Raw genomic sequence first — 24215 nt, 5'->3', positions numbered from 1 at the left:
GTAAAAGTGCAATATGTGCCATGCAAGAAAGCGAACGTTTAAGTTCCTTGCTCAGAACATGAGAACATATGAAAGCTGGTTGTTCCTTTTAACATGAGTCTTCAATATTCCCAGGTAAGAAGATTTAGGTTGTAGTTATTATAGGAATTATAGGACTATTTCTCTCTATACGATTTGTATTTCATATACCTTTGACTATTGGATGTTCTTATAGGCACTTTAGTATTGCCAGTGTAACAGTATAGCTTCCGTCCCTCTCCTCGCTCCTACCTGGGCTCGAACCAGGAACACATCGACAACAGCCACCCCCAGAGCAGCGTTACCCATGCAGAACAAGGGGAACAACAATCACTCAGAGCGAGTGATGTTTGAAACACTATTAGCGCGCACCCCGCTAACTAGCTAGCCATTTCACATCGGTTACACCAGCCTAATGGGAGTTGATAGGCTTGAAGTCATAAACAGCGCAATGCTTGAAGCACAGCTAAGAGCTGCTGGCAAAACGCAAGAAAGTGCTGTTTGAATGAATGCTTACAAGCCTGCTGATGCCTACCATCGCTCAGTCAGACTGCTCTATCAAATCATAGACTTAATTATAACATAATAACACACAGAAATACGAGCCTTCGGTCATTAATATGGTCGAATCCAGAAACTATCATCGCGAAAACAAAACGTTTATTCTTTCAGTGAAATATGGAACCGTTCCGTATTTTATCTAACGGGTGGCATCCATAAGTCTAAATATTGCTGTTACATTGCACAACCTTCAATGTTGTGTCATAATTACGTAAAATTCTGGCAAATTAGTTCGCAACGAGCCAGGCGGCCCAAACTGTTGCATATACCCTGAATCTGCGTGCAATGAACGTAAGAGAAGTGACACAATTCTCCTGGTTAATATTGCCTGTTAACCTGGATTTCTTTTAGCTAAATATGCAGGTTTAAAAATATATACTTCTGTGTATTGATTTTAAGAAAGGCATGGATGTTTATGGTTAGGTACACGTTGGAGCAACGGCAGTCCTTTTTCGCCAATGTGCACCGCATTGATTATATGCAAAGCAGGACACACTAGATAAACTAGTAATATCATCAACCATGTGTAGTTAACTAGTGATTATGATTGATTGATTGTTTTTTATAAGATAAGTTTAATGCTAGCTAGCACCTTATCTTGGCTTCTTACTGCATTCGCGTAACAGGCAGGCTCCTCGTAAGGCAGGTGGTTAGAGCGTTGGACTAGTTAACTGTAAGGTTGCAAGATTGAATCCCTGAGCTGACAAGGTAAAAAAAATCTGTCGTTCTGCCCCTGCACAAGGCAGTTGTTGAACAAGGCACTGTACCTAGGCCGTCATTGAAAATAAGAATGTGTTCTTAACGGACTTGCCTAGTTAAATAAAGGTGTAAAATAAATAAATAATAAATCAAATTTAAAAAAATATATATATATATATTTTTTAAATCGGCCAAATCGGCATCAAAAAATACCGATTTCCGATTGTTATGAAAACTTGAAATCGGCCCTAATTAAATCGGCCATTCCGATTAATCGGTCGACCTCTAATCTGGGCATGAGGTAAACCTACAATCGCATAATTAGAAATTTATTTTGGCCTAGGTTAAAGAGGGATGTTTCTGAGTTCATCAAAACCTGACACACCTGTCAATTAACTGATAAACCTAATCAAGCTATTAAGCCGGTACCACTGTTTCCTACTCCCGTACTCAGCCAACCTTTTGAGTATCTGATTATTGACTGTGTTGGTCCTCTGCCTCGCTCTAAGAGGCACGGTTCACTGTGATATCAGACCACTAGGTTTCCTGCTGCCTATCCTCTCAGGTCTATCACGACTAAGTCTGTGCTAAAAGCTTTCACACCGTGTCTCATTGTTTGGAATCCCTAAGGTCATTCAGAGTGACCAAGGGTCTAATCTCACCTTCTTGACGGCCACGTGTCCTAACCAGAGGATAATGAGATGGTGTTTATTTTTTACAAGCATTCCATCTCGATGTGCGGCACATCAGGGGGACAGATAATGTCGTTGCTGATGTGCTCTCTCGTGTGCCCTGTTCCTGAATGTCCATTTGACTGACCACTGTTTATTTTGTGTTTGGTATTGTCCTGCTCTGTCGCTCCTGTCTGTTCTCGTTTTCTTCCTTCCTCTTAAAGGTTGCTGAGGTCTGGGGAGGACGAGGTTGGCTGGGGCAGTGGGGTAACAGTGGGTTGGCTGGGGCAGTGGGATAACAGTGGGTTGTGTGGGGGGGCAGTGGGTTGGCTGGGGCAGTGGGGTAACAGTGGGTTGTGGGGTGAGGTGGGTTGGCTGGGGCAGTGGGGTAACAGTGGGTTGTGGGGTGAGGTGGGTTGGGTTGGCTGGGGCAGTTGGATAACAGTGGGTTGTGGGGGGGGCAGTGGGTTGGCTGGGGCAGTGGGGTAACAGTGGGTTGTGGGGTGAGGTGGGTTGGCTGGGGCAGTGGGGTAACAGTGGGTTGTGGGGGGGGGTCAGTGGGTTGGCTGGGGCAGTGGGGTAACCAGGGCAGGATTTAGTTGTTTATGTATGATTGGTGTGGTGTTCCAGTGTCCTTGTTGGTCCCCGGTTTTATGGGGGGGACCTGTCTGCCGAATTCTCTCTATTTGCTATTGTTTTCCTTACTAGGATGTCGGTGGGCGGAGTTGGAAGGGTCGTCAGCGAAATGGGACACATGGGCCTGGGTGTGTCCCGGGATAAATTCACCTTTCCCCATTCATGGAGGAGACACTCTCCATGCAGACACACTGTTGGATTTTGGTTGTGGCATTTTTGTGGCCGTTTCATTTGTTTGCTTTAGCACCTTTCAACACCCCTCATTATCACATCTATGCATGCAACCACTTACACTACATACACCATTGTTAATTGTATATAGATTACTTCAGTTAATAAATATATTTTTGATATTCCTTGATCTCTACGTTGTCTCCCTTTTTGTTACGGGCTCACAGAACAAACAAGCTGTTCAGAGCAAAAAGAAGAGCCCATCAATTTACTCAGCGAGTTTATTTGTTTAAAGAAAGTGATTTACGAAAGTAAACCTTCAATAAGGAACATATTAGGCAATACGCTGTTGTTGTTGGCTTAAGGACATTAAAGTCAAGGTTTTTGAGTGGCCATCACAACGCCCTGACCTCAATCCTATAGAGAATCTGTGGGCAGAACTGAAAAAGCATGTGCTAGCAAGGAGGCCTACAAACCTGACTGTTACATCAGCTCTGTCAGGAGGAATGGGCCAAAATTCACCCAACTTACAGTGGGAAGCTTGTGGAAGGCTACCTGAAACGTTTGACCCAAGTTAAACAATTTAAAGGCAATCTCACTACCAAATACTAATTGAGTGTATGTAAACTTCTGACCCACTGGGAATGTGATGAAAGAAATAAAAGGTGAAATAAATCATTCCCTCTACTATTATTCTGACATGTCACATTCTTAAAATAAAGTGGTGATCCTAACTGACCTAAGACAGGGAATTTTTACTAGGATTAAATGGTCAGGAATTGTGAAAAACAGAGTTTAAATATATTTGGCTATGGTGTATGTAAACTGTGTATATATATACACACACACACTGCTCAAAAAAATAAAGGGAACACTAAAATAACACATCCTAGATCTGAATGAATGAAATATTCTTATTAAATACTTTTTTCTTTACATAGTTGAATGTGCTGACAACAAAATCACACAAAAATGATCAATGGAAATCAAATTTATCAACCCATGGAGGTCTGGATTTGGAGTCACACTCAAAATTAAAGTGGAAAACCACACTACAGGCTGATCCAACGTTGATGTAATGTCCTTAAAACAAGTCAAAATGAGGCTCAGTAGTGTGTGTGGCCTCCACGTGCCTGTATTTATTTATTTATTTTATTTCACCTTTATTTAACCAGGTAGGCAAGTTGAGAACAAGTTCTCATTTACAATTGCGACCTGGCCAAGATAAAGCAAAGCAGTTCGACAGATACAACGACACAGAGTTACACATGGAGTAAAACAAACATACAGTCAATAATACAGTATAAACAAGTCTATATACAATGTGAGCAAATGAGGTGAGAAGGGAGGTAAAGGCAAAAAGGCCATGGTGGCAAAGTAAATACAATATAGCAAGTAAAACACTGGAATGGTAGTTTTGCAATGGAAGAATGTGCAAAGTAGAAATAAAAATAATGGGTGCAAAGGAGCAAAATAAATAAATTAATTAAATACAGTTGGGAAAGAGGTAGTTGTTTGGGCTAAATTATAGGTGGGCTATGTACAGGTGCAGTAATCTGTGAGCTGCTCTGACAGTTGGTGCTTAAAGCTAGTGAGGGAGATAAGTGTTTCCAGTTTCAGAGATTTTTGTAGTTTGTTCCAGTCATTGGCAGCAGAGAACTGGAAGGAGAGAAAGAAAGAAGAAAGAAAGAATTGGTTTTGGGGGTGACTAGAGAGATATACCTGCTGGAGCGTGTGCTACAGGTGGGAGATGCTATGGTGACCAGCGAGCTGAGATAAGGGGGGACTTTACCTAGCAGGGTCTTGTAGATGACATGGAGCCAGTGGGTTTGTCGACGAGTATGAAGCGAGGGCCAGCCAACGAGAGCGTACAGGTCGCAATGGTGGGTAGTATATGGGGCTTTGGTGACAAAACGGATTGCACTGTGATAGACTGCATCCAATTTGTTGAGTAGGGTATTGGAGGCTATTTTGTAAATGACATCGCCAAAGTCGAGGATTGGTAGGATGGTCAGTTTTACAAGGGTATGTTTGGCAGCATGAGTGAAGGATGCTTTGTTGCGAAATAGGAAGCCAATTCTAGATTTAACTTTGGATTGGAGATGTTTGATATGGGTCTGGAAGGAGAGTTTACAGTCTAACCAGACACCTAAGTATTTGTAGTTGTCCACGTATTCTAAGTCAGAGCCGTCCAGAGTAGTGATGTTGGACAGGCGGGAAGGTGCAGGTAGCGATCGGTTGAAAAGCATGCATTTAGTTTTACTTGTATTTAAGAGCAATTGGAGGCCACGGAAGGAGAGTTGTATGGCATTGAAGCTTGCCTGGAGGGTTGTTAACAGTGTCCAAAGAAGGGCCAGAAGTATATAGAATGGTGTCGTCTGCGTAGAGGTGGATCAGAGACTCACCAGCAGCAAGAGCGACCTCATTGATGTATACAGAGAAGAGAGTCGGTCCAAGAATTGAACCCTGTGGCACCCCCATAGAGACTGCCAGAGGTCCGGACAGCAGACCCTCCGATTTGACACACTGAACTCTATCAGAGAAGTAGTTGGTGAACCAGGCGAGGCAATCATTTGAGAAACCAAGGCTGTCGAGTCTGCCGATGAGAATGTGGTGATTGACAGAGTCGAAAGCCTTGGCCATATCAATGAATACGGCTGCACAGTAATGTTTCTTATCGATGGCGGTTAAGATATCGTTTAGGACCTTGAGCGTGGTTGAGGTGCAGCCATGACCAGCTCTGAAACCAGATTGCATAGCAGAGAAGGTATGGTGAGATTCTAAATGGTCGGTAATCTGTTTGTTGACTTGGCTTTCGAAGACCTTAGAAAGGCATGGTAGGATAGATATAGGTCTGTAGCAGTTTGGGTCAAGAGTGTCCCCCCCTTTGAAGAGGGGGATGACCGCAGCTGCTTTCCAATCTTTAGGAATCTCAGACGACACGAAAGAGAGGTTGAACAGGCTAGTAATAGGGGTGGCAACAATTTCGGCAGATAATTTTAGAAAGAAAAGGTCCAGATTGTCTAGCCCGGCTGATTTGTAGGGGTCCAGATTTTGCAGCTCTTTCAGAACATCAGCTGAACGGATTTGGGAGAAGGAGAAATGGGGAAGGCTTGGGCGAGTTGCTGTTGGGGGTGCAGTGCCGTTGACCGGGGTAGGAGTAGCCAGGTGGAAAGCATGGCCAGCCGTAGAAAAATGCTAATCGAAATTCTCAATTATGGTGGATTTATCAGTGGTGACAGTGTTTCCTATCTTCAGTGCAGTGGGCAGCTGGGAGGAGGTGTTCTTATTCTCCATGGACTTTACAGTGTCCCAGAACTTTTTTGAGTTAGTGTTGCAGGAAGCAAATTTCTGCTTGAAAAAGCTAGCCTTGGCTTTTCTAACTGCCTGTGTATAATGGTTTCAGCTGCATATCACTGGGGCTTTTCGATGCTAATGCAGAACGCCATAGGATGTTTTTGTGTTGGTTAAGGGCAGTCAGGTCTGGGGAGAACCAAGGGCTATATCTGTTCCTGGTTCTAAATTTCTTGAATGGGGCATGTTTATTTAAGATGGTTAGGAAGGCATTTAAAAAAATATCCAGGCATCCTCTACTGACGGGATGAGATCAATATCCTTCCAGGATACCCCGGCCAGGTCGATTAGAAAGGCCTGCTCGCTGAAGTGTTTCAGGGAGCGTTTTACAGTGATGAGTGGAGGTCGTTTGACCGCTGACCCATTACAGATGCAGGCAATGAGGCAGTGATCGCTGAGATCTTGGTTGAAGACAGCAGAGGTGTATTTAGAGGGGAAGCTGGTTAGGATGATATCTATGAGGGTGCCCGTGTTTAAGGCTTTGGGGAGATACCTGGTAGGTCCATTGATAATTTGTGTGAGATTGAGGGCATCAAGTTTAGATTGTAGGATGGCTGGGGTGTTAAGCATGTTCCAGTTTAGGTCGCCTAGCAGCACGAGCTCTGAAGATAGATGGGGGCAATCAGTTCACATATGGTGTCCAGAGCACAGCTGGGGGCAGAGGGTGGTCTATAGCAGGCGGCAACGGTGAGAGACTTGTTTTTAGAGAGGTGGATTTTTAAAAGTAGAAGTTCAAATTGTTTGGGTACAGACCTGGATAGTAGGACAGAACTCTGCAGGCTATCTTTGCAGTAGATTGCAACACCGCCCCCTTTGGCAGTTATATTTTGTCTGAAAATGTTGTAGTTTGGAATTCAAATTTCAGAATTTTTGGTGGTCTTCCTAAGCCAGGATTCAGACACAGCTAGAACATCCGGGTTGGCAGAGTGTGCTAAAGCAGTGAATAGAACAAATTTAGGGAGGAGGCTTCTAATGTTAACATGCATGAAACCAAGGCTATTACGGTTACAGAAGTCGTCAAAAGAGAGCGCCTGGGGAATAGGAGTGGAGCTAGGCACTGCAGGGCCTGGATTCACCTCTACATCGCCAGAGGAAGGAGTAGAATAAGGGTGCGGCTAAAAGCAATAAGAATTGGTCGTCTAGAACGTCTGGAACAGAGAGTAAAAGGAGGTTTCTGGGGGCGATAAAATAGCATCAAGGTATAATGTACAGACAAAGGTATGGTAGGATGTGAATACAGTGGAGGTAAACCTAGGTATTGAGTGATGATGAGAGAGAGATATTGTCTCTAGAAACATCATTGAAACCAGGAGATGTCATTGCATGTGTGGGTGGTGGAACTAATAGGTTGGATAAGGTATAGTGAGCAGGACTAGAGGCTCTACAGTGAAATAAGCCAATAAACACTAACCAGAACAGCAATGGACAAGACATATTGACATTAAGGAGAGGCATGCTTAGTCGAGTGATCAAAAGGGTCCAGTGAGTGGAGAGGTTGGTTGGGGGTCACGGCGATTTAGACAGCTAGCAAGGCCATCGGTAGCTTCTGGCTAGCTTCTGGCTAGCTTCTTGTAGGATTACAGATTTGAGGTAAATAATACTTTTTTATAAATCTAAATTGGTGAGGCGGGTTGCAGGAGAGTGTTTTGAAGATGAGTTGATGGAAAATAAAAATAAAATGTATGTGAAAAAAGTTGTAAATATATATATATATATATATACGGGACACGACAAGACGAGGACAAAAGACGTCTGAACTGCTATGCCATCTTGGTTAAATGACCTCCCTACAACGCCTGGGCATGCTCCTGATGAGGTGGCGGATGGTCTCCTGAGGGATCTCCTCCCAGACCTGGACTAAAGCATCCGCCAACTCCTGGACAGTCTGTGGTGCAACGTGGCATTGGTGGATGGAGCGAGACATGATGTCTCAGATGTGCTCAATTGGATTCAGGTCTGGGGAACGGGCGGGCCAGTCGATTGTATCAATGCCTTCCTCTTGCAGGAACTGCTGACACACTCCAGCCACATGAGGTCTAGCATTGTCTTGCATTAGGAGGAACCCAGGGCCAACCGCACCTGCATATGGTCTCACAAGGGGTCTGAGGATCTCATCTCGGTACCTAATGGCAGTCAGGCTACCTCTGGCGAGCACATGGAGGGCTGTGCGGCCCCCCAAAGGCAAATGAAAAATTTCATGCACGGTGTTGGGCTGTAAGCACAACCCCCACCTGTGGACGTCGGATCCTCATACCACCCTCATGGAGTCTGTTTCTGACCGTTTGAGCAGACACATGCACATTTGTGGCCTGCTGGAGGTCCTTTTGCAGGGCTCTGGCAGTGCTCCTCCTGCTCCTCCTTGCACAAAGGCGGAGGTAGCGGTCCTGCTGCTGGGTTGTTGCCCTCCTACGGCCTCCTCCACGTCTCCTGATGTACTGGCCTGTCTCCTGGTAGTGCCTCCATGCTCTGGACACTACGCTGACAGACACAGCAAACCTTCTTGCCACAGCTCGCATTGATGTTCCATCCTGGATGAGCTGCACTACCTGAGCCACTTGTGTGGGTTGTAGACTCAGTCTCATGCTACCACTAGAGTGAAAGCACCGCCAGCATTCAAAAGTGACCAAAACATCAGCCAGGAAGCATAGGAACTGAGAAATGGTCTGTGGTCCCCACCCCTTTATTGGGGGTGTCTTGCTAATTGCCTATAATTTCCACCTGTTGTCTATTCCATTTGCACAACAGCATGTGAAATGTATTGTCAATCAGTGTTGCTTCCTAAGAGGACAGTTTGATTCCACAGAAGTGTGATTGACTTGGAGTTACATTGTGTTGTTTAAGTGTTCCCTTTATTTTTTTGAGCATTTTTACCCCCTTTCCCCCAATTTCGTGATATCCAATTATGATCTTGTCTCATCTCTGCAACTCCCCAACGGGCACGGGAGAGGCGAAGGTCTTATCATGCGTCTTCCAAAACATGACCCGCCAAACCGCGCCTCTTAACCCAGAAGCCAGCCGCATCAATGTATCAGAGGAAACCCCGTTCAACTGACGACCGCAGTCAGCCTGCAGGCCACAAGGAGTCGCTAGATCACGATGAGCCAAGTAAAGGCCCCCGGTCAAACCCTCCCCTAACCCGGACAATGCAGGGCCAATTGTGCGACGCCCTATTGGACTCCCGGTCACGGCCGGATGTGACACAACCAGTGTCTGTAGTGACACCTCAAGCACTGCGATGCTGCGCCACTTTGGTAGGCCCGGCAGACTTTTTTTCTAACTAGAGAATTGAACATTTGCGTAGTTAATTTAAGTGGAAAATTACCGACAGCCGGCGCTAGTGGAAAATACTGTCAAAGACCAGAAACAGAGCCCCGCCAGCCAGCCAGCCAGAGATCAGAAACAGAGCCCCGCCAGCCAGCCAGCCAGCCAGAGATCAGAAACAGAGCCCAGCCAGAGATCAGAGACCCGCCAGCAATAAGAAACAGACCCGCCAGCTAGTCAGAAAGACAGATCAGAAACCTGCCAGCGATCAATCAGAGTACTGCCAGCGATCAATCAGAAACAGACCCGCCAGCTAGTCAGAAAGACAGATCAGAAACCTGCCAGCGATCAATCAGAGTACTGCCAGCGATCAATCAGAAACAGACCAGCCAGCTAGTCAGAAAGACAGATCAGAAACCTGCCAGCGATCAATCAGAGTACTGCCAGCGATCAATCAGAAACAGACCCGCCAGCTAGTCAGAAAGACAGATCAGAAACCTGCCAGCGATCAATCAGAGTACTGCCAGCGATCAATCAGAAACAGACCCGCCAGCTAGTCAGAAAGACAGTTCAGAAACCTGCCAGCGATCAATCAGAGTACTGCCAGCGATCAATCAGAAACAGATCCGCCAGCTAGTCAGAAAGACAGATCAGAAACAGACCCGCCAGCCAGCCAGATCAGAAACAGACCCGCCAGCCCGCCAGAAAGACAGATCAGAAACAGAGACCAGCCAGCCACACAATCAAACAGAGGGGACAGATCCGACTCACCCATCCAGTGAGGGACTCGAGGGTGGCCGGCAGGGCATAGTCCTGTAGCTGGAACAGATCAGAGGGCACACAGTCCACCTCAAAACTGTTATGGTCGCTGTTGAACTCCACTGGACACACAAAGAAGCTGTAGCCTGCCATCACATAGGACAACTGGAGAGAGAGAGAGAGGGACAGAAGCAGAGAATAAAATAATAGGACTTGTGGGGAATTTGAAAGGAAACTTTTGCAGTTAGCTATGGTCGTGTCTTACCAGGATCCCAAACACAACAGTAGAAAAGAATCCGCCGATGAAGCCTTCCCAGGTCTTCTTAGGAGACAGCTGTAGAGTACACAATCAGGACGTTGACACAGTACAGGGTGTTACCAATGGTATCCTTTGTACCAAATATCAAATGAACGATCCAAACTTCAGAAAATGCTACATACAGTAGTGGTGTAACAGTCTTGCTAACCTTAATGAGTGGAGTACGTCCAAAGAAGAAGCCAAACATGTAGGCCATGATGTCATTGCAGATCACACAGGAGATGGGCACGATGAACCTAGACGAGAAGGAGAGAGGTACTGGTATCAACACCTGGGGTGTATTCAGTGGGGTGTATAAAGCATTACATTTACATTTAAGTCATTTAGCAGACGCTCTTATCCAGAGCGACTTACAAATTGGTGCATTCACCTTATGACATCCAGTGGAACAGTAGTGCATCTAAATATTTTAAGGGGGGGGGGTTAGAGGGATTACTTTATCCTATCCTAGGTATTCCTTAAAGAGGTGGGGTTTCAGGTGTCTCCGGCATTAGCATGAGAAGAACTTACCAGTCCAAAACGATGTCCTCTCCGTTCAAAAAAATATTCCTCCATTTGGGAATCGCTAAATGAATCGTCCTCAATCAATTTCTTCTAAAACTGTGTGTACATCTGTATATCTAGACTTAGATTTACCTGACTTAGTCGCCATACTGATTGATATACAAACAGCTGAAAATGCGCTTTAACAAAACAACGCTGTGCGTGACATGCGTGGCTCCTTTGGGTATGAATCGTCAATGGCGAATGACCCTCTTTACGCCGGAGTTTACTACATGGGTTGGTCTTCCAACACATAAACATTACATATTGCCGTTTACCTCAGCTCATAGGCTATCTACCCAGCTAGATTTCAAGACGATCAGTGGTCATTGGGTTAAAATACAGTCAATCAACGAAACAGCAGGCAAATCATTGGTGCACAATGATGTCATTACTTGTCAAATCGGTTTCTTTCAGTCAATACGTCCTGCGAAATGACCCATCAGGTTTGCTTGTGTTACAAACAAACCAGTTGATTGCAATGAAACCAAACATGACTGGAAAAGTCACGTTTTGTGTGTGTATTTACCTCGAATGTGTCGTCGAAAATGGAACGAGACGGAATTCACGACACAAGCGGATCACAAAATGTTGTGTTAGGCTATAAAAATGGATTTTATCAAACAAAAGACCATTCATTGTGTAACATGGGCATTGGGATTGCAAACAGAGGAAGATCGTCAAAGGTAAACAATTTATTTTATTGCAGTTTGTGATTATGTTACGCCTGTCCTGGTTGAAATAGTTTTTTTTTTAATGGGGCTCTATCCTCAGATAATCGCATTGTATTCTTTCGCAGTAAATCCTTTTTTAAATCTGACAATGCAGTTGGATTAGCAAGATTCTAGGCTTTCGATACATGTGAGACACTTGTATTTTCATTCATGTTTAATATGACTATTTATGTAGCGATCACCGTATGTTGTCCAATTTCATCCCGCTCTACCTACCGGGTTCGGTGCGCAGAGGTTAAACAGATAGATTTTTTATGTTTTTTTTTTAAATTATGCAATTAGATTTCCGTGGGGCTGTGGAAATTGACTCAAGAGGGCGTAAAATGTCAAATACACAGCATTTCAAACAGTCAGCAATAATATAATGAATTCAGAGTTCGTGAAATTATACCGAGGCTGAATATAAACCTTCCACAACCTGCTTTCTTTGCTATTCACACGAATCTGGCTTTCAAGTCGGCCTATAAAAATGCCCTTTTTGCTACAAATTTAACCAGAACCATGCATAATACACATTCACTATTGACAAACCTCTTATAGCATTATTGAAAATGAACACAGGCCTCTTAAACAATCTCTCAAGCACCACGTGCTAGTGAGTAGCCAGCTATGTTTTTATATTTGAAGTTTAGCCAACTTGGATCTGCTAGCTAACATGGTAGAACAGACATATGTATTTACTCTGAAGAGACAGAGCAGGTCTCTTCAACATAGTACATTTCTACCTGAACGTTCTGAAATGTTGTTGACTCCTGAATAAGCTTCAGATGTAGACCACCCTAATGCACTTGTCATTTGCATCACATGGTTGTAGGACAAGTCGTAATTACATCAGAAAGACTTTTCAACCTGCAATAAGTCCTCCCATTGTACAGCATGGAGACACTGGGCTAAGTGAAGACACTCCCATGCACTAACTTGACAGAATACATCCACTGGGTGTATCCCAAATTACACCTTATTCCCTATATAGTATACTACGTTGACCATGGTCCACAGGGCACTAAAAGTAGTGCACTATATAGGGAATAGAGTGCCATTTAGGTCACACCCAATGTCTGACTGAATTTGCCCTCTTATTGAATTTGAGTGAGTGACAGAGAGACATTTCTTACCAGATCATTCCCTCAAACAGGTTGTGGATGATGAGGTGGGACTGGGTCACTACGATCAGCAGAGTTACATGAGTCCAGCCAAACTGACAGGAAGGAAGGAAATTCATTTTCAGAAAGCTTAATTGTCCCAACATTTTTAATAAGTGATAAAGGAACATAGCTACCCCAAAGTGGCCAGAACACTGCAATATATTGAAGTAATAAGACCCGAGGAGGTTTGGTATATGGCCAATATACCACAACTAAGGACTGTTCTCAGGCACAACGCAACGCGGAGTGCCTGGATACAGCCCTTAGAGATGGAATATTGGACATATACCACAAACTCTCGAGGTGCCTTATTGCTATTATAAACTGGTTACCAACGTAAATAGAACAGTAATTTCTTGCCATACCCGTGGTATAGTCTGATATAAAATGGCTTTTAGCATTCAGGGCTCGACCCAACCCAGTTTATAATTACTCATAGCACACTTTGTTTGTAATTTAGCATTAATGCTGTAAATGGCATTTTGCACAGAACAATCCTTACTGATAACAGGGCAATGATGACCAAGTTCTCTTTGCAACAACACAAACATATCCTTGAGGAGTGCTGAGACCTCAGCCCAGTCAGTGTGACATTTTGTCCACAACACTGAGTAGATGAGTTTTACTGCAGTATGCGGTGCTCTCAGTGATATGTTACTGCAGTGTGTGTTTCCTAGCAGCGCTCAGCAATGTCACTGGCCTACATGGTCAATCCAGAGCCCAAAACAGAGCCACAGACGGTCAGTGTCGGTGTCTGTGTTTGACAAAGGCTGCAGCAGCAGATCGGAATAGGGGCCTCATCTATATCCTGGAAAGGACCCAGATCACTGCTGGTGGGATTCCATGTTTCTGGGCCAGGCCCCTTCAATAATGAAGTAGCAGCCCAGAGGGTTCATAATACAGTACATACACACACTATGCTACCCAACACATGCATGCATGCATGCACGCACCACACACACACACACCATATAGAACTGCAGACGATAGTGTTTCTTCACCAGGCTCAGCACGAACATGCAGAAACCTGCACAACACAGAACAGAGGAAACAAGTCAACAAAGAGTAAATCAATTTAAATTCAATCTCTTTTTCACAGCACCCCATATGATTTGAATGAAACCTTCCATACATATCTTCCCATTGTATAAGTGGTCAGAAAGTGACATTTTGGACCTGATTGCCAAAACACTACAGAGTTAAAAGGTGCTGAAAGTTGACCCATTTTGCATACCCCACCATACCAAGACACATCCATGTCTTCTGGAAAAGATAAACGGTTGAGATTGATATAATTTAAAATCTTACAAACAGGGTTGTCAAACTATTTTCTAATTTCTGGGGAAAAAATATTTTAACAAAAAGTATATAATTTAATGTTGATTATCTAATATTTATAATTTTCACATTTTGTAGCTTAGACCTTATTTGACATAATCTAAGGTTTTAGTGTTGTGCCCACCATCAGTTGAGACAACATGCTCTTGAATACAGGGGTGGGTGTCATGTTTTGGCTGATAAAATTTCAAATGTATTCCCATTTTAACTTTCAAACGATACCACAAAGATGGGTTGAGGTCCACACATCAGATAAATGTTAACTTGGATGGAAATATCGGTTGTTTTCAATAATACAGTCAATCCTATTAAAATCATAGAAATATAAATAATAGAATAGACATGACCATTTAAGTTGACATTCGACGTTGGGTGGACCGGCGGTCATCTTTGTGGTAGTAATTAAAAGTTCAAATTTCAATGGTGTACCAGCTAAATTGCAGTGGTCGACAGGTCAAGGTCCATTCTAAGAATTATATTTATATAATTGAAATGACACCCACCCTGTATTCAAGAGCATGTTGTGTCTCAACCGATGGCAGGGAAAATATAAAAACCTCAGATGATGCAAAATAGGGTCTATGCTATAACATACTGTATGAGAATATGAAAACAATCTGAGGTCATACGTTTTTAAATAATTTACCCTACATTTTTTAAATTACAATTATTAAAAATATATATTTTCTTTCAAGAAATAATCAAATAGTTTGATATCATTTTTAAGCTTAGTGTTGTCAAACGCAACCATTTATCTTTTCCAGTGATGAAGACATAGATGTCTCATTGAATGGTATGCAAAATGGGTGAACTTTGAGCACCGTCTATCTCCTGAATGTTTTGGCATTCAGGTCCAAACGGTCACTTTCTGACCACTTATTCCATGGGCAAACATGAATGAAAGGTTTAGTTTAAATCAAAAGGGATGCTGTTTAAAAGTGATTGAATTCAAATGGATTCACACCAAAGCATTTTTGGGTCAGACAGGTTTTAGAAGCTATTATTGTCATTCTTTGTTTTAAAACTGAGGACCAGCAACTGCATCATTGTAGTCATCCAAGCCATGTTCAATCAAACTCAATCACAATCTCTAGTGACATAAATTATGATTTGGTTTTGGGTTCAGAGGTTAAAAGCCTGCTAAAGTCAGTAACAGATAAAAACACAATCACATGAATGCGCTGCATGTAAGTCTTGATTTCTTACACTTCCAATAATTATATCAATCCCCAAGGCTGTATCAAAGCAGAGTAAGAAGACGCCCTTGTGAGTAAGATGCTTTTATCGGATCTAACAAATTAGATAAAGCAGTCAGGTCAATAATTCAGTTAGGACAATTTGGACACCAGAATATTTCTACATCCATCCAATCCACATCAATTTGTTACACATGCTTCATCAGAGCACAACAATGCTAGCCTGGTACCAGATCAGTTTGTGCCGTCTTGCCAACTTCTATGGTCATTGTAGTCACTGTATTATACTTCTGCTAAACTGTTTATCCTATTCTACTGAGTCATTTACTTTATGTTCGTAAACTTACCTTTCATTATTTCCTATTGTTGTTGCATTGTCAAGAAGGAACCTGCAAGTGAGCATTTTGTTGGACAGTGTATACCATATGTGCATCCCGCATATATGACGAAGAAAACTTTAAACTTGGCCTGATGAACAGATCTGGAACCAGGCTAGAACAAAGCACACAGTGTTCTGATTTATCTTTATATAACTACTTATAGATTCTGTGAAACTCCGCTCCTTCTACATTATCTGTCATTGGAGACACGACCCCATTACCTTAAAAGAGATGGCCCTATTACCTTAAAAGAGATGGCCCTATTACCTTAAAAGCCTTTCCCTGCCAACACTTCTCCAGTAAACAACCCAGCCCTGTTTTGAAATGTACCCTAAGGGAGGTATGAACGAAGGAGGGATAGATGGGTATTAACTTTCCTCTTTACCTTGAGCCACAAAGTCGAGGTATGATCATACAGTCACACAGAAACAGCAGACGTTTAGCGAGTGCTACCTTCACCACATCCTGCTGCCATGAACTGCCACTGCTGCACTGGTTGACTGAAAGAGGGAGGGTGTGGCACAGTGGGGTTTCCTTCTGAAGCTTTTATAATTTAAAAAAACTTGTACCAAACCCTTTGTCAGGTAAAAACTGATTAAAAATGAAGAAGCTCCAACTAAAACACTAAACGTTCAAAAGAGGACTCCCCTCCCTCCCTCCCTCACTCACTCTCCCTGGCTCTGTCTCACTCTCAATACTCTAAAATTGCTTCTTTATCACCAATAGGAAAAAGCACTAGATCGGTTTCCATCTGTCCTTGCCAGGTCAGTGATCATGAAGGAAAAGACATGAAAAAAGGAAGTTAGTCAGAACTTTTGAGACAGCCTGCATCTCACCTGTGAGGTACAGAGCGAAGGAGATGAGGCGGTGGTATTTGCTGAGGATGCGCAGCGGCTCCTCCCTCTGCACCAGATTAAAGAAGTAGTCTGTCACCGTCTCTCCGTAGAAGAAGTAGTTTACACAGAGCAGGAAGTACCTGACAGCGGGAGGAGAGGAGGGGAGGGAGAGGAGGAAGATGAAGGGAGGAAGAGGGGAGCAAGGGGTGAGGTCAGAACTGTTATAACAGACTGAACATTCACTAGGCAACCTTTTCTGGAAAACCTGGAGCAATGGTGAACTTTTGGAGATGCAATGTTCAAGTTATGAAGAAATGTACAAGTTATGATGTTTTATAATAACGAAATAGTTTTTACACCAGAGCTAACATACTACAAATAGCATCACCACTACATGTAACATGATATAGTTTCTCTCTGCTAACTGGGTAAACATCACCATACCAACAAACCTCAGGAAGTCTGCAATGAAATAAAACATGCAACTCATTATCTCGGGTCAACAAACAGTTAGTTGCAGTATAACATTAAACACAGACATAAAATTGTGTGTGTGCGCACGCGCATCTCACCAACTCAACGTTCTGAACCAGGGCAGGTGGTAGGAGTGGTACACACTGTAACCGATGTGGATGATCTCCTGGAAGCATTTGATCTGCACACACAGCACCTGTAAAGAAAGATGTTCCATTATTACTTTGAACAGGTCTGTAATAAATGACTGAGGTTTGCCATTGACTGTCTGGGTTTTGGTATCAACTACATGGTATTCCCCTACCACACTTCACATTTGATATCACCCTGACAACAGTATCTGGATGATTCCTTGTTGCTCATCTCCATCTCATTTAATCAGACATTTTGGTTCAATGTTCTTGTGTTGTGACTCTATAAAGAGTTTGTGTGTTCTCTGTTCACTTCCTGCAGCAAGCTTTCTCCCTCCCAGCAGGTAGTAAAGCAGAGAAAAGTCTGTTATTTCCACTGAGTTACACTCTGAGCCTAAATCCATTAAGGACACAGACAGACAGCCGGCCCCAATTCAATCCCTTACCCTCTCTTTCGTCCTAACCTTTTGTTTCTGCAGATCTGTAAGGTATGTACGCAATATGGTGGAAGCTCCATCACTGGACTGCGTATACCTATCCTGAGACTGCAGATCTGGCAAAAGAGGAGTTCGGACCAAGGGGGACGGGTAGGGAGCGATTTGGGATCGGCTAACAAACTGACTGACAGACAGAAGGCTTATGGAAAGGAGGATGAGGATCACTCACAATCAGCATGAGCACCATGGGGCCCAGATAGATGATGATGAAGAAGAAGGAGATCATGGCCAGAGTCAGGATCCCTCGCACCCACCAGTTCTTCCATCTGAGAACACACACACAGTTAATCCCCATATACAGTGTGTAATGAAAAGGTGAACAATAAGCATCCATATCAGTTGTCTCTGTGCCCAGTTGTCTGTGTGCTGGGCAATACATTCCTGAAGAATGTCAATATAGGCCTACACAGATCAATAGTTATATTGAGCATAGCAGATGGTATTTCATTAGCATTCAATAATCCCCATGTCTGAATAACAGGATGTTGTTAGGATGGAGGACCAAACCAAAGATAGTAAATAAAAAAATCTAGATGTTGGTTGTGTCCCAAATGGCACTCTATTCCCTATAGGCCTAGTGGCACTACTTTTGACCAGAGACTTATGGGACGCAGATATTACGTTTTGTAAATGGGTGATATTTCCCTTGTTCCAAACCGGAGGTTGTGATTACCATAGGAAAATAGTCAATGAAAAAATAATATATATGTTGGAAGTGTTTACCGTGAGGACAGTCCAGATAGGGCTTTATTGAGAACCTCAGGGGTGTCATCAGCAGGGACAGGCACCTCCGGGAGCCCTGTATCAGGCTTGGTCTCGCTTTCAGACACCCCCTCTGCTTTCCCCTCATTCTCAGATCCCTACAGAGAGAGAAAGAGAGAGCGGGGAGAGAGAGAGAGGGGGGAGATAGAGAGACAGACACAGGTATAGATAGAGTTAGTCATACAATGTAAACAAACACAGCTAGCCTCCTATGAGGAATGCTCCCCCACTTCCTTTCCGGGTCTATTTTATGTCAGTGAACAACATTTTGAGAGCAAGCTTGTAGTGCTTTTCCGCTTTGGCGTTAGGATAGTCTGTCTGATAAATATACGGCTGATGGTGACAGAGTAATCAACATATTTCATGGTGTCTGCCCCCTTGATACTGTCTGAAAGCGGATGACCCTCTGCTTTCCAAGGTAACAAAATGTGTCATTAGACATTGCAGACTGCTGTGATGTCATCGTGGTCTCTCCCCCCTAGCGCTACCAAAATTGCACTGTTGTGTCACCTAACCTCCTATTAACACAACAGATAGCTGTTAGCCTACACTCTGCCTGTCTTGGTTGTCAACACACACACTGTGTACACACATATAGCAGTAGGCCTAGCTATCAAGCTGATGGAACCCCCAGGCTTGCTGGTTCCCATTTCCTATCAGGCAGGATGCCCTGGATAAAAATAGCCCCTCCTTCCACACTCCTGTTACTGAAGAGACCCCTTTCATGTTCCGTGGGAGGCAAGGAGCAGCACTACACTACCCACACCTCGTTTGGTTTTTGTCTCTGGTCACATTATCAGAATCAAGAGATTCATTCAACCATGTTAAATAAGTAATGTAGGCCTATGCAATTTCCTTCTACCTTATCACCTACGCTACCACAATAATAGACATGCACATGCAGTCATACATACTATACACAACAAACCAGGGTCAGTGCTATCCTTGGGATGTCCCTAACCTTACCCCATTGAAATGTAAAAGGTTAGGGTAGGGGTTAACATCCAACAAACATGACCAACAAACATGCCATTTCCTCTGGGTATAAATAGGCTGGATCTATTTTCCAGTGTCCTTAGGCTGTGACAATTTGACTGATATAACCATTCTTCAAACTTTCTGAGAGCAAACCGAGTCAACTTTGGCTCAAATGATTTCAACTCAAAAACATTTTGTAGGCACAAGACAGAGACACTAAGTTATCCATGGAGAATTGATGATGCACCTGCAGGCAGGGTCCTTCTACAGTGATGTCTGACAGAATCAAACCACAGAGCGCCACGGCCCTATACCACCAGCACAACACAGCTGCATGATGAAACCTGCCTAACCGAACGTAGCAGGAGTAGACAGACGCCAGAGCGGAGTCGTCAACCAGAAACATCCGCTTTCTGCCAACGTCGCTAAGGGGGGCACCAGGCTGGCAATCACTGATCAAAAACCAAGACGCAAGGCCTACATTCTGAGGCGGGAATGCAAGTCAAAGTGGACTTGGAGGGGGGAACACAGCATGTCTTTTAATAAGGACCCTGAAACAAGTAAAGCCCCACAGTGGAGCCTGTGTGATGGATGAGGAGAGAAAATGCAACACAACAAAGCAGCTGGACACTTTTAATTAGAGCTCATAAAATACTTTAAAATGTAGGGCTGCACAGACCGGTTTGTGTTTTTACTTTACCTTTTATAGTGGTATTTAAATGTTTGGTTTGTTAAATGTGATACGTCGTGTGTAACGTCAATTTTTATAGTTTACTCCGCTAAGTGAGTCATCTCTCTTCGCGCTCCCTCTCCATGCTGCTTTCCACACAGACCTATCCCCGAACCTGGCACTCAAAGACAGCATTTATTGTTGCCCGCCACGAGACACTTGCGTTCAGTCTTCATGGTTAACGCTGCACATGAAACAATGTTGACGACTACGATGCGGTTTTCACTTTGCTTCTGTAACAGTATTGCTTCCGTCCCTCTCCTCGCCCCTACCTGGGCTCGGACCCTCTGCACACACCAATTGACACCCTCGAAGCATTGTTACCTATCGCTCCACAAATGTCGCGGCCCATGCAGAGCAATATAAATAACTACTTCAAGATCTCAGAGCCAGTGATGTCACCGGTTGAAACACTATTCGCGCGCACCCCATTAACTAGCTAGCCATTTGACACGGGTTACACTTCTGAATATAAATACACTAGTGTTCTATAATTACACTATTAGTTTGTTTATTTTCTCAGCAAGTTCTGGCTAAGTTGTGTTAACCGCTAACGCCAAATCGCTAGTTAGCTGGCTCCACTGGAACAAAAGGAGCGACCCACAGGAGCAACCAGGGTCAAGCGCTCTGCTCAAGGGCATGTCGACAGATCTCCCACCAAGTCAAATCAGGGTCCCCGACCAGCGACCTATCGGCCCAAGCTCCCAGCCATCCACGATCAGCCACAGTTCCCTGAGAACTACCGCCCCCTCAATTTAAAAAAATAAAATATTATTATTTTTAAAACTCCCTCCTAACTCTTCTCAAACATCTCATTCCAAAATCATGGGCATTAATATGGAGTTGGTTCTACCTTTGCTGCTATAACAGCCTCCACTCTTCTGGGAAGGCTTTCCACTAGATGTTGGAACATTGCTGCAGGGACTTACTTCCATTCAGCCACAAGAGCATTAGTGAGGTTGGGCGATTAGGCCTGGCTCGCAGTCGGCATTCCAATTCATCCCAAAGGTGTTCGATGGGGTTGAGGTCAGGGCTCTCTGTGCAGGCCAGTAAAGTTCTTCCACACCGATAGACAAAGCATTTCTGTATGAACCTCGCTTTGTGCACGGAGACATTGTCATGCTGAAAAAGGAAAGGGCCTTCCCCAAAATGTTGCCACAAAGTTGGAAGCACAGGATCGTCTTAAGACATCATTGTATGCTGTAGGACTAAGATTCCCCTTCACTGGAACTAAGGGGCCTAGCCCGAATCATGAAAAACACCCCAGACCATTATTCCTCATCCACCAAACTTTACAATTGGCACTATGCAGTCGGGCAAGTAGCGTTCTCCTGGCATCCACCAAACCCAGATTTGTCCGTCGGACTGCCAGATAGTCAGGCGTGATTAATCGATCCTGAGAACGTGTTTCCACTGCTCCAGATTCCAATGACAGCAAGCTTTACACCACTCCAACCAAAGCTTGGCATTGTGCATGGTGATATTAGGCTTGTGTGCAACTACTAGGCCATGGAAACCCATTCCATTAAGCTCCTGACGAACAGTTCTTGAGTGGACGTTGCTTTCAGCTGCAGTTTGTAAATCGGTAGTGAGTGTTGCAACCGAGGACAGACTATTTTTACGTGCTACAGCACTTAGCAGTCCCATTCTGTGAGCTTGTGTGGCCTACCACTTCGAGGCTGAGCCGTTGTTGCTCCTAGACGTTTCCACTTCACAATAACAGCACTTACAGTTGACAGGGGCAGGGCAGAAATTTGACAAACTGACATGTTGGAAAGGTGGCATCCTATGACGGCGCCACATTGAAAGTCACTGAGCTCTTCAGTAAGGCCATTCTACTGCCAATGTTTGTCTATGGAGATTGCATAACTGTGTGTTTGATTTTATTCACCTGTCAGCAACAGGTGTGGCGGAAATAGCTGAATCCACAAATTTGAACGGATGGCTACATTATATATATAAATAGATAGATGTGTACCCTCTCCCTTGTTATTGCTAGCTTCAACTGATTCAAACCCATCCTGTGCCCAGTCAAACCCATTCTTCTCCCTTAACCAATTACCTGACTCCTTCTGAAAATATTCAACTTTTCCAAGACAAACTCTATTTTTAGCCTCCTTAAAGAGACATGCTTAGCTCTGTAGTCCCTCCCCTCCATTTCAAACACCACTGCCATCCCGCATGAATATGTTAGCTACATGAAGTAGCTAAGTGAAAACATTTAATGTAGCCAAAGATTATAGGGTCCCCTATGAAACACTGACCAAGACTTTGGTTCCTACCCTGTCACAATAACTCCTCCCTGGAATTTTAATTTGTTGTCATATCAAACAGCACTGTTTTCAAAGTGCCCACTATTATCTTCTAACTATAGAATTAGAATAATCATACGTTTTTCAATGATTCCAACAGTTTAAACTAAATCGCAATTCAAATCGTAGTTAATATTTAATATTTGGTTAAAAACAAGGCCAATATGTTTTGCCAATATCGTGCAACCCTACGTGGCAGTGTGGAAATTATCTCAAAAGAGTGCAGGAAATGCAGAAATTTATCAAAATGCAGAAAATTATTTTGGTTTGAAGTTTAATTGAACATTATAAAACAATCAGGATGGAGAGAGACCTGTTAAAATAACTTAGAATGTATGTGTTGCCACCCACTACTCAAAGCAAATATATCACTTTTATTATCCAAAACATAAAATACCATAATTTGAAAAATACTGTGACATATTTTGACCATATTGCCCATCCCTAATTTAAATGTAAAGTAACTCGGTTTTTTATTCGAAACAGCCCACAGCTGGCATCATACATACTAACTATAAATTTAGGCAGTGATGGTGATCTGTCTGTATTTGTATGTGGGTTGTCCTTCTTGCAGAGTTGATTGGCCATGGCCATTTCAATTCATCCTACCTCATGAGTTGAAATCCAACTCATACGTTTGAAAACTAGCCAGAGTTTATGACTAATACATGATTAAGTTAATTGAATAGAAACATCTAATTAAAAAGTGTGTTGCCCTGGCCACACAGTAAATGCACAACGCCAATTTTCAGTTCAGTTGACTGGGGAGTAGGCAGAGAGGAATAGCTATACTTCTTGTTACTTTCAATGACAAGCTAGAGACAAACGTTAGATATAGATAGCTAGTTAACCACCAATGGTATCTTGTAAATGTGTGCCATTCATGCCAGAGCTAATGTTAGCAGCAAGTCAGTATACAATTTGTTAGCGTGCTAGCTATGTTTTGCTAGCAAGCAAACTAGCGCAAATTAAATTGTAAACGTTCGACGTGGCTAGCTAACTATCCTGTCTTGTACGCTATTACAGCTAAATAATACTTATTATCCTAGTCACAATCATAATTTGTGGCATGATGTCCCATCTAGTGGGCCTTGGCTAGCTAACGGGTTTGTTCCAAATGGCAGTCCATAACCACTCCGTAGTACCGTAAGCTAGCTACCTTGTCTTCGGATTGTTGATATAGGTCGTTTTCAGTCGTTCCGCGGTGCCGTAGCTCTGTCATTTCTGCAACTCGTGTCCCAGCTACTACAGAGGGTGAGTGTATGTGACACAGGGTTGTTACAGTTTACCAGCTAGCTTGCTAAACAACAAAATACGATTGTTTCGTTCGACATAAATTATTCTTGTTAACCCCAGATGATTCACGTCCCTCTCACTGGGTTTCCACTAGATATTACACCCACAAAGTCTAAATGATTATGTCTATATCGTAAAAATGTATGAAAACAAAAATGTGCAGTTTGGTCTTAGTCCAAGGTTAGGTTTAGGCATACTGTTAGCAGTGTGTTTAGGTTTAAAATACAAATTTAAGAAGAGCAATTGAGCACCCGATTACTCATCCTGCTGCCCACAGACATGGAATCACTGGTCACTTTAATGTTTACATACTGCTTTACTCATTTCATATGTATATACTGTATTCTACCATATTTGAGAAAATGCCTCTCCTACATTATTTGACTTTTATATTTGTGACTTGTTGGATAATAC

The 24215-nt window shown here is 43.3% G+C and overlaps 1 protein-coding gene across 2 annotated transcripts in view; it reads right to left on the bottom strand.

Annotated features, from left to right (window-relative positions):
- LOC115140243 (phosphatidate cytidylyltransferase 2-like) overlaps positions 1–24010 on the bottom strand; it is a 36539-nt gene extending 12529 nt beyond the window's left edge. The window contains exons 1-11 of one of the 2 annotated variants that reach the window (XM_065026757.1): positions 23665–24010; positions 18447–18583; positions 17893–17989; positions 17194–17291; positions 16622–16761; positions 13840–13898; positions 12842–12924; positions 10598–10685; positions 10396–10464; positions 10143–10295; positions 3870–4415 (exon numbers count right to left, since the gene is read on the bottom strand). In XM_065026757.1, the coding sequence (XP_064882829.1) occupies positions 4293–4415; positions 10143–10295; positions 10396–10464; positions 10598–10685; positions 12842–12924; positions 13840–13898; positions 16622–16761; positions 17194–17291; positions 17893–17989; positions 18447–18583; positions 23665–23727 (1110 nt within the window). In that variant the 5' untranslated portion in view covers positions 23728–24010 and the 3' untranslated portion in view covers positions 3870–4292. Of the gene's footprint in view, positions 1–3869; positions 4416–10142; positions 10296–10395; positions 10465–10597; positions 10686–12841; positions 12925–13839; positions 13899–16621; positions 16762–17193; positions 17292–17892; positions 17990–18446; positions 18584–23664 lie in introns of those variants that run through there. The other variant, XM_029678483.2, reaches the window with a different exon arrangement.
- Between the last annotated feature and the right edge of the window lie 205 nt (positions 24011–24215).

The sequence above is a fragment of the Oncorhynchus nerka genome, linkage group LG13, assembly GCF_034236695.1.
Source record: "Oncorhynchus nerka isolate Pitt River linkage group LG13, Oner_Uvic_2.0, whole genome shotgun sequence".
In the NCBI taxonomy this organism is placed as follows: Eukaryota; Metazoa; Chordata; class Actinopteri; order Salmoniformes; family Salmonidae; genus Oncorhynchus; species Oncorhynchus nerka.
This window is presented reverse-complemented; position numbering and strand designations above follow the sequence as displayed.